The sequence below is a fragment of the Chenopodium quinoa genome, unplaced genomic scaffold (assembly GCF_001683475.1).
Source record: "Chenopodium quinoa cultivar QQ74 unplaced genomic scaffold, ASM168347v1, whole genome shotgun sequence".
Classification (NCBI taxonomy): Eukaryota; Viridiplantae; Streptophyta; class Magnoliopsida; order Caryophyllales; family Amaranthaceae; genus Chenopodium; species Chenopodium quinoa.
In genome coordinates, this window is record NW_018743574.1 from 834925 (window position 1) to 845295 (window position 10371).

Genomic DNA, 10371 nt, shown 5'->3' on the forward strand with positions numbered 1-10371 from the left:
GATTGCCGAATGGAAATTATGCAAATGCTTCTAAATTGGGATCGGTGACATTGCAAGGAGGCTTAATCCTTAAAAGTGTTCTTTATGTGCCTCAATTAAATTGCAATTTAATTTCAACGACTCAATTATGTGATGAATCGAATTGTGTAATGCAATTTACTAATAAACTTTGTGTTATACAAGACCTAACGACGAGGAAGGTGATTGGAGCGGGTGAACGAGTAGATGGACTTTACTATTTCCGGGGTGTTCCTACGGTGAAGACTTTGAAGATAAAGGTGGATGGGTCGACAAAGTTGTGGCATCAACGGTTAGGGCATCCTTCGGGAAAAGTACTTCAACAACTTCCGTTTGTGAGTCATAGTCGTAGAAAATTTAATTCATGTGATGTATGCCCTAGGGCAAAACAACATAGGAGTAGTTTTCCTTTGAGTCAAAATAAAGCTAGTCGTATTTTCGAACTAGTCCATTTAGATTTATGGGGGCCTTACAAGACACCATCGTCTTGTGGTGCTCACTATTTTTTAACTATCGTAGATGACTTTTCTAGGAGTGTGTGGATTTATTTATTAAATAATAAAACGGAAGTTGAGTATATGTTTCATAATTTTGTAGCTATTGTTAGACGTCAATTTTCTCAAGAAATTAAAGTGGTTCGTAGTGATAATGGTACGGAATTCAATTCGTTGAAAGAGTATTTTTTTGACAATGGCATTTACTTTGAGACTTCATGTGTGGGCACAGCTCAACAAAATGGGCGTGTCGAGAGAAAACATCAACATATTTTAAATGTTGCTAGAGCCCTTAGATTTCAAGCAAATTTGCCTATAAATTTTGGGGGGAGTGTGTGCAAGCGGCATGTCATTTAATTAATAGAATTCCCTCTAGATTGCTTAATTATAAGACTCCTTGTGAAATTTTATTTGGCAAAACACCTTCATATGAGTATATTCGGGTGTTTGGGTGCTTGTGCTATGCATATAATTTGAAGAGTAAGGGTGATAAATTTGCAAGTTGTAGTAGGAGGTGTGTGTTTCTCGGATATCCTTTCGGGAAAAAGGGATGGAAGGTGTACAACTTGGAAACTTGTGAAATTTTTTGAGACCGACTTTCCTTTTATTGCTCCTAGTGAGAAGTCTATAAAGGTGAGTGTGAGTGGTGGAGATGTTGGGGGTAGTGATGATGAGTGGTGCGTCATGATGGAGGGGGAGTGTGTGAGTGAAGATACGGGGGTGGAAAGGGAGGCAGCAAGCACCACAACCCACCTGCGGCAGGCAGCTCCAGACCGCAGGGAGGTCGCGGAGGAGACTGCCAACCTCCCTTACCAGCACGCTGCATCATCTGCGGCTGCTGGAGCTGATGGGGGTGCTGGTAGCACACAGCAGGGGGCTGCTGGGGGTGCTGGCAGCACGCAAACCGAGGGAGAAGGGGGTGATTGCAGCACGCAAACCGAGGTAGAATAGCAGCGTCTAGAAGCTCAAAATGGGCAGTGTGAGATAGATTGTAATGCAACAAGGGACACCGAGGCCTTGGGTAAAGGCATGAGACAAAAATTTCCGAATGTGAAGCATCGTGACTTTGTGACACACACGATCCGAAATATAAGTCCATCTACATCATCTCAGAGTTCACCTGCGACATCACTTTCCTCAGGTACTGTTTACCCTATAACACATTTTATTGATTCTCACCGGTTTTCTGTGAAGCATAGAACATATATTCCTGCCATTACGGGAGGAAATGAACCCAAAAGTTTCAAGGAGGCTATGAAACACGAGGGTTGGAGGAAGGCAATGGAATACAGGCACTTGAAGAACAGGGTACTTGGGTACTAGAGAAGCTACCACCGGGTAAAAAGGCACTTGGAAGCAAGTGGGTGTACAAAGAAAAATACGATGAGCATGGGAATTTGCAGAGATTAAAAGCAAGATTAGTCATATTTGGCAATCATCAGGTTGAAGGATTAGACTACAATGAAACATTTGCTCCAGTGGCAAAAATGGTGACTGTTCGAACCTTTCTTGCAGTAGCGGCAGTGAAAAATTGGGAATTTTATCAAATGGACGTTCATAATGCATTTCTTCATGGTGACTTCCCCCTGGTTTTGAGAAAGATAATTCTAACAAAGTTTGCAGGATGCAGAAATCATTGTACGGGCTTAAACAAGCCCCTCGGTGCTGGTTTGCAAAGCTTGCTACAACTTTGAAAAATTATGGCTTTAAACAGTCATATTATGATTATTCTTTGTTTACTCTGACAAAGGGTAAAATTCAGCTTAATGTGTTAGTATATGTAGATGATTTAATTGTTGCAGGCAATGATAAAAATGCTATGCTCAGTTTTGAATCATATTTGGGAGATTGTTTCAAGATGAAAGACCTTGGAGTGTTGAAATATTTTTTGGGGCTAGAGGTAGCCCGGAATAAACAGGGAATTTTTATTTGCCAGAGGAAGTATGCACTGGATATAATTACTGAGGCTGGCTTGCTTGATGCTAAACCTGCAGAGTTCCCTATGGAACAAAATCACAAGTTAGCATTATCCCAGGGAGAGTATTTTCATGACATTGAGAAATATCGTCACCTCATAGGGCGACTAATTTATCTGTCTGTTACGAGACCCGATTTAGCATATTCTGTACACATTTTGTCACAGTTTATGCAGAAACCCAGGATTGATCATTGGGAAGCAGCTTTGCGAGTTGTTAGATATTTAAAGAAGAGTTCGGGACAGGGTATTTTATTGAGATCTGATAGTGCATTACAGTTAGAAGGTTGGTGTGATTCAGATTGGGCAGGTTGTCCTCTCTCCAGACGATCCTTAAGTGGTTGGTTTGTGCTTCTTGGCTTGTCTCCAGTGTCATAGAAAACCAAGAAGCAGCCTACGGTGGCTCTTTCTTCGTCAGAAGCAGAATATCGTTGTATGAATGCAACGACTTGTGAATTAAAGTGGTTGAAGCGACTACTTGGAGATTTAGGTGTTCGACATGAGAATGGGATGCACCTTTATTGTGATAGTCAGTTTGCGTTATATATTGCGCAGAATCCAGTGTTTCATGAGCGAACAAAACACATTGAGTCGGATTGTCATTTTGTTCGAGATGCAATTACAGATGGGACGATTATACCTTCGTACGTTCCTACGACGGTTCAGTTGGCTGACATTTTTACAAAAGCTTTGGGAAAAGCTAAATTTCAGTTTCTACTTCGCAAGTTGGGTGTCCGAGATCCGTACTCTCCAACTTGAGGGGGGTATTAGGAAAGATAAATATTGTGAATATATTTTGTGATTATCTTTAGGTTATCTTGGACTTGCCCTCCAAGTATCCTACTCTATATATACTTTTGTATGTGGCTGTTTATATAAATGAGAAATACAGAGAATACTTTAAACCTAATTTAACATTATTGCAATATAGAGGTAGAACATATTGGATATCTGTAATGTGAACATAAATATTTTATTTTAAAAAATGGATATTTTTTTAGGAACTTTTAAAAATGGATATGGTGTAATTAACTTGTGTGAATTTCCTTAAAAGCTAAGGCAATTAGTGCAATAATTATAAATGAAGAAAGTAATATTAATGTATTTTACTAACATAATAAAAACATTGTTTATCTATTGATCACAATCTTCTTATTTGATTGAATTGATAACTAGTTTAAACTTTCCTTATTTTTTTGGCTTCATAAAACATTAAAATTGCATATTAATAGAATATTTAAATGCGACTACCTATTATTTGCTTTCTTTTTTCACAAAATACTCCGTAATAATTTTAACATGTGTCATATTTTAATATTCTGATTATGGAATGATTGTAACACCCCGACCCCAAACAAATTAGGGTGGAGGATATTGTCACGAAACAAAATGCACATTAAGGGCTATCAATTGTCCTTATAAACCAACACAAATCCTTCCAACACATTTTACTCATATTTTAAGACTACTATTCCCAGCCAAGCACGCTTAACTGAAAAGTATCTAGAAAAGTAGGAATATGCTCCTTTAAAGTAATCATAAGGGGTATTACAATGATAAAAAAATATTTTTTTAACAAAACTAATTATTTAGTAATCATCATGTTCGCTTGATGATTCAATTAAAATTTCCCATTTCATGAAGTGCTCAAAGTGATGAATTTGGCGCAACTGAAAAAACAGAGGAAGTACAGTATGTAGTTAGTAGTAACTGACCTGTACATCCGAGATACGGATTACCCTGATAACCAGGAAGACAACTGCATGTGTATCCCCGACCGGGACCATTGTAATCGTGGCAGTTGGTTTTATTGAGACAAGCATATGTGGACAAGTTTTTCTTAGCTATCTCACAAGTCGCTGCCGAATTACTCGTATCATCCCAAAGAGTCCATTCAAGCACCACCGGAACACTGTCTGTGGTTTGGTGACGAAATCAGGGTCACTAAGGTCAGCGCTTTTGAACTTGAATTTTCTCGGATCCCCTATGAAAGCGACCCGTTTATAACCGCTGATACATTGCTACACCCTACAATGCACCCGCTTCTGAAACTAGATCCCTTAGAGGCCCAAACAGTGCCAAGTACGGCATAATCATCACAACCAATCGCGAAAAGCTTGTTTTTGGTGTCGGATATAACCAGTGGATAGTCAGTTAGATCTGTGTCTGCTGCATACACTGGAGTTGACTTGACAAGTTTTCCTTGTTTGTAGATCGTAGCTGCCACAACGCTCTTAGCAAGCGTCCCTCAGTGGTTATCTCAAGGACCTCAATATAGTTACTGTAATTCAGAAAGGGTTTTGGAGGACTAAATGTCTTGTTGCAAACTATGTTGTAGTATTCATTCAAGGAACATAATGCCCCGTCTTTACCGTAACCGATACCAAACGGGTACGGAATAGTTACGTTTCCGCAGCTACGTCGGCAACCGGGCTTGGAAATGTTATTGGTGGCCAAACTAACACTGGCTAAACCCAACCATACCAGTGGCAAAAGGAGACACAAGCTAAAGCTTCTTACCTCGAACATTTTTTTTATAAAGTTTTTTGGTTTTTATTTATGGCTTATGAGAATGTGTCTTGAGTTATGTTTTTTTTTTAGAATAATGTGAATTGAGAAACCATACACAAAGAGGCATGAAACTAGTATTTGTAAACCAGCCAACAAACTTTATAGTACAGTGTGCAATAATTGAGATACATTCACTTGAGTCAGCCAAGCTTTTTGAAAAGGAGATTTGATGATTTCCTCACTATTCATTATTTTTTATGTGACAAATATTGTTACATTATTTACACATTATAAATGACTTATCTTTTTACTTATATATAATTAATAAAAATGTTGTTTTATACTTTTTCCGTCCCAATTTGTTTTTGCCTCTTTGCCAATATTTGAGTCAAATTTTACCAATTTTGACTATTATTTCTCAGTAATCTAGAGCATCCATAATGGGTAAAAAAAAGTCCTACTTTATAATTATTGAGCAATAAATCAATAGTTGTAAAAAGAGATAATATAATTATGTGGGATCTAACTAGCTTGTTGGATTCATCCTATTGTAAATTTATTGAAATCAATTTTTTTATAATCTTTTATGAAAAAATGAAGATATTATTTTTAAGACGAATATTGAAAACTGTGAAAAGTCAAATAGTACTAAAAGTACTCATATATATTTCCATATTGTTTACTTTACAAATTTTTAATATATTTTGTAAAAATTAGAAATATATTTTGTAAATGTTAATATATTTTGTAAAAATTAGAAATATATTTTGTAAAACAATTAAAAATTAGAAATATATTTTTAGGGTTTACAAAATATATTTCTAATTTTTACAAAAACGCAAACCGTATTTCCCAAAAAATCGAAACCAAACCGTATTTTTCCAAACCGCACAAACCAAACCTTAAGCGAGGTTTTTTCAACATGTAAATCGATGAAAAAATTGAATCGGGCTGCAATTTATAATTTATACGAACTTTTGGGCTGCAATTTGCAAAAAAAAAATTTAAATGACTGCAATTTGCAAAATACGAACTTTAAATGGCTGCAATTTGCAAATTTTCCAAAAAATAAACACAACTTTTTATAATCAATCTTATTGTTATAAATGTACTTTGTGTATATAAATAAAGTTTTAAACTTAGTCACACATGACATAATTAATAAATGGTAATCTATTAAATGAAAACATAAATAAAGAAATGGAGTAGATAGAATTTAAGTACACTTAATTAAGAGAAAAAAAAATGAAGATATGTATTCAATTAATATATTGTATGAACTCATTAATAATCACTATCAACAAAGTAGTATATTAGTACTTGATAAATAGTTAAATGAAAGTAGTTAGGGGCTTAGAGACTCATAATACCTTATATAGACTCATAATATGTTAAATTTTTTACTTTATTTTTGTTTAATCCATTATGTTTGTTGATTTTCATTCATATATTGTTCGAATTTAGTCTTTTACAAGGCTACTATAATAGCCCTGTAAAGATGATTAAAAACAACAATATAAAGCTAAAAGCAAAATATATACTTTGTAAAAAGAGTGTTTATAGATTGATTATTGTGATATAAAGTTTAATGGGGCCGGACTATTAATTTTGGTGGAACAAAGGACTTGTCTCTTTACTCTTGATGAGGTTGTATAATGTTTTTTGCTATTATATAATTTTGGATATTTAAACTTTATGATTTTATATATAGGAAACAACAAAGAGCAACAAAAACATCTATATGCGAGGGTGATTCAATATTATTTGGTTTATCTTAGCATTAACAAGGGAGATTTATTTCGTTAATCATATCTATTTGCGTTGTATATTGTCCAGATGTGAAGTTTTCGCCGCGTGCTTGGATTAGTAGCGTTATAATTTGCATTTGTGGGAATCGGGTAAACATCATTTTGATTTGTTAAATTGCTTGTTTCATTTTGATCGTTCTGATCGGCCAAGGATGCCTATTTTGATTCCTAATCCTACTATCGAGCTCAAGGGCCACTTCCTTCATGGTTGGTCTATCTTCAGCTACGAGGTAAATACATTTCATAGCTAGATTCACCATTGTAATTAGTTGCTCTTCGTTAAATTAACTTCTCTAACCATATATAGTCAGTTCAAATACTACCTTTGTTTTTTTAAGTTCTTTACACTCAAGTAGTGTGTGATGGTAAAGATTCACTATTATTATAAATATCTATCTAAACTTTATCATGTGTGTTCCGTTCCTTTTAGAATTATCAAGCTGTGCATTTTCATCACATCAACTAATGTTATATGACATATTATTTTTAAATCATACAATATCAAACATATTGACAGTCAATACATGCGTTGGAAACCTTAAAAAAAAAAAAAGGTGTAAAGTAAGATATTTGGAAAAAGAAGGTAGTTCTTAACAATACAAGGCCTGAGCATAACATCTCAACATATTTGATATGTGACAAATAAGGTACTATAAACTAATGATACATAAAGTTATGTAGAGTAACTTATAGCAAGGGTTTATAACCAAACTAAACTACTAAAAATATCTACATCATCTGGGATTGAATAATAAAGACAGTTCAGCTGATTGACAATAACGTGTATCCATACTAAATGTGGAGGAAGTTGCAACATTTTCATGGTATGAGTTGTTAGTTGTTCCAGCATCTAACACTTGCTCGAATTGTGAGTTTTTTTCTACTACATTAGTTTGGGGCGACTCTTCTGTCCCTAGTACTAATAGAACTTCTTTCATAGTGGGTCTTCTCGTACCTTTCGGATTCAAGCATCGTGTTGCAAGATCAGCAATAGTGTAAATCTCTTCCTTCAAACTTTCCTTTACCGATTGAGGGTCCACCATGTCAAGGAATTGAGAGTTTTCCATATGAGAAAGAAACCATGACACCAAACTTCTATCTTGATCACTTATAGCACGTATTGCCTTTTGTCCAGTTATAAGCTCAACAAGGACCACACCAAAACTGTAAACATCACTCTTCTCGGTATATCGGTGAGTCTGGGAATATTCAGGATCCAAATAACCAAATGTTCCCATAACACGAGTAGTTACATGGGTTTGATCAGGAGCCACACTTTTTGATAACCCAAAATCCGATAGCTTTGCCCTATACTTATCATCCAAGAGAATGTTGGAAGATTTGATATCCCTATGTAGTATAGGAACATAAGAAAAGGAATGTAGATAAGCAAGCGCTCCAGCTAAATCGGAAGCAATTTGTAGGCGCATTCTCCATGTGATTGGAAACTCTTCATTAAGATGATGTAGATGATTAAAAAGTGTTCCATTTGGGACAAACTCATACACTAGTAACGGGACTTTCGATTCCAAACAACACCCGAGTAACCTGACTATATTCCTATGAATTATTTGAGACATGATAACCACTTCATTAATAAAATCTGCTTGTTGGCTTTCATTCAATGTCTTAGACTTTTTTACGGCAATAAGTCTCCCTTCACCTAACATTCCTTTATAAACAATACCTTGGCCTCCTCGTCCAAGTATCCTACTCTCATTAAAGTGGTCAGTGGCTTTCTCCAACTCGTCAATGGTGAAGAAATGTGTTCTTTCTACTATATGTTCATCAGATGACATACGATGTTGCAACAATAAACCACCATTTTTTTGAAAGTTTCTAGCTTTTTGCTTGATAGCCTTTCTTTTTCTGATCACTATGAATAACCACCAACCAATTGGAGGCAAGAGTAGCGATCCCAAAGTTGCACTCACATATACAGCTACATTCGGATGATCCGATACGGAATCTCTAACACAAGAAGTTCCATTCAGCCAACCATCTCCATGATATCCTTTTGGACAAGAGCAATTGTAGCCACCTGGAGTGTTTATACAAGTTTCAGAGCATCTGGTACTTGTAATATCTGCACACTCATCAATGTCTGCATAGAGGAATTTATACCAAGCAAGAGCTTTATTTAGTTAGGAAACGAACCAATAATCAATTACTACATCAATTTCTTTTTATTTGTTACATTTTGATTTTGATGATAAATATTTACCAACTATGATTTATCATGCATAAAAATTCACTATAATTCTATATTTCTATATATAAAGTGAAAGGGGTTTTGGGTTATAAATTTCACTTTACCAAAATACCCCTCTCATTTTTGTTTTTGGTAAAGTCTTCCTTCACCTAACATTCCTTTACAAGATATAACCACCACCCAATTGGAGGCAAAAATAGCGATCCCAAGACTGCAAACGTATATTCAGCTACTCTTAGTAAGGAATTAACACAAGAAGTTCCATTCTTCCTGTTAGGATTAGTGTGGAGATAGATAAATACATGGAGACATAAGGAGATTGCATAGAAGCTGCCTTATTGTTAAAGTTCGACCAAACTTGTGAAAAGTTCGGTCGAACCCGGTTTTAAGTCAGTAGGTGCACCAGTTTTCATTTCTAGAGGAGGAGTGACCAAACCCAAGGAGGTTCGACCGAACCACCCCAGGTTCGACCGAACTCTGGGTAGGTTCGGCCGAACCTCCCTGCTCCCTATTTCGTCGCTTCGTTTTCGGCTTGTGCGATTTGCTTTAATCTTAGCCGTTGGATTGTATTTTCTACCTAGACTATATATACCTTTTCTAAGCCTCTTTGTTGATTATTCACAAACATTTAAACACATAGAGAGGTTTTGAGAGGGTTTGTGAGGAGCATTTGAATTCTATACAATTCATGCTTGTAATTCTTGAGTTCATTCATCATCAATATTACTCCATAGTGCAAGGGTGGGTTTTTTCTCCCGGTTCTCGGGTTTTCCCACGGTAACATTGTCTTCCTTTTACTTGCTTTAATTCCTTCAAAGTTGTTCTTGATTGTTATGCTTGTTTGTTCATTGCTATTGTGGGTTGATTGCAAGTTAGTTGAACACTTTAATCCTTACAATTGGTACCAGAGCCAAGGTTGAATCTTTGGTGTTTTGATGATTTAGGGTTTGTGTTAAACTTGAAATTGTGATTGAGTTTCAAAGTTTGGAACTTTAGGTGTTCAAAGTTTGAGTCTTGGGTGTCAAGTTGCATTCTTTGTTGTTGAAAACCTATTGTGAACTTTGTGTGTTTGATTTGCAATGGAAGAAGGCAAGTTGAGAATTGAGAAGTTTGATGGGAAGGATTTTGGGTTTTGGAAGATGCAAATAGAGGACTATTTGTATCAAAAGAACCTATATTTTCCCCTTACTAGTAAACCATCGGGTATGAAGGAAGAGGAGTGGAAAGTATTGGATAGACAAGCCCTTGGAGTGATTAGATTGACATTGGCTAAGAGTGTTGCTTACAATGTCAAAGGTGTGACAACGACGGTTGGTGTGATCAAAGCATTGTCCAATATGTATGAGAAGCCAT

At 35.8% G+C, this 10371-nt stretch overlaps 1 protein-coding gene across 1 annotated transcript; it reads right to left on the reverse strand.

Moving 5' to 3' along the window:
• Positions 1-7540: 7540 nt before the first annotated feature.
• On the reverse strand, positions 7541-10050 carry LOC110681733 (putative wall-associated receptor kinase-like 11). The gene is made up of 2 exons (XM_021857860.1): positions 9915-10050; positions 7541-8910 (listed from the first exon to the last, which is right to left on the reverse strand). The coding sequence occupies exons 1-2, from the start codon at positions 10048-10050 to the stop codon at positions 7541-7543; spliced, it is 1506 nt and encodes a 501-aa protein (XP_021713552.1).
• Between the last annotated feature and the right edge of the window lie 321 nt (positions 10051-10371).

Bases quoted from the DNA above. Each gene is read 5' to 3' on its own strand.
- LOC110681733 (XM_021857860.1), bottom strand. From the start codon at position 10,050: ATGCAACTTGACACCCAAGACTCAAACTTTGAACACCTAAAGTTCCAA. The intron at 8,911-9,914 runs GTAAGGATTAAA...TCCTCTATGCAG, and splicing joins CCTTGGCTCTGGTACCAATT to ACATTGATGAGTGTGCAGAT.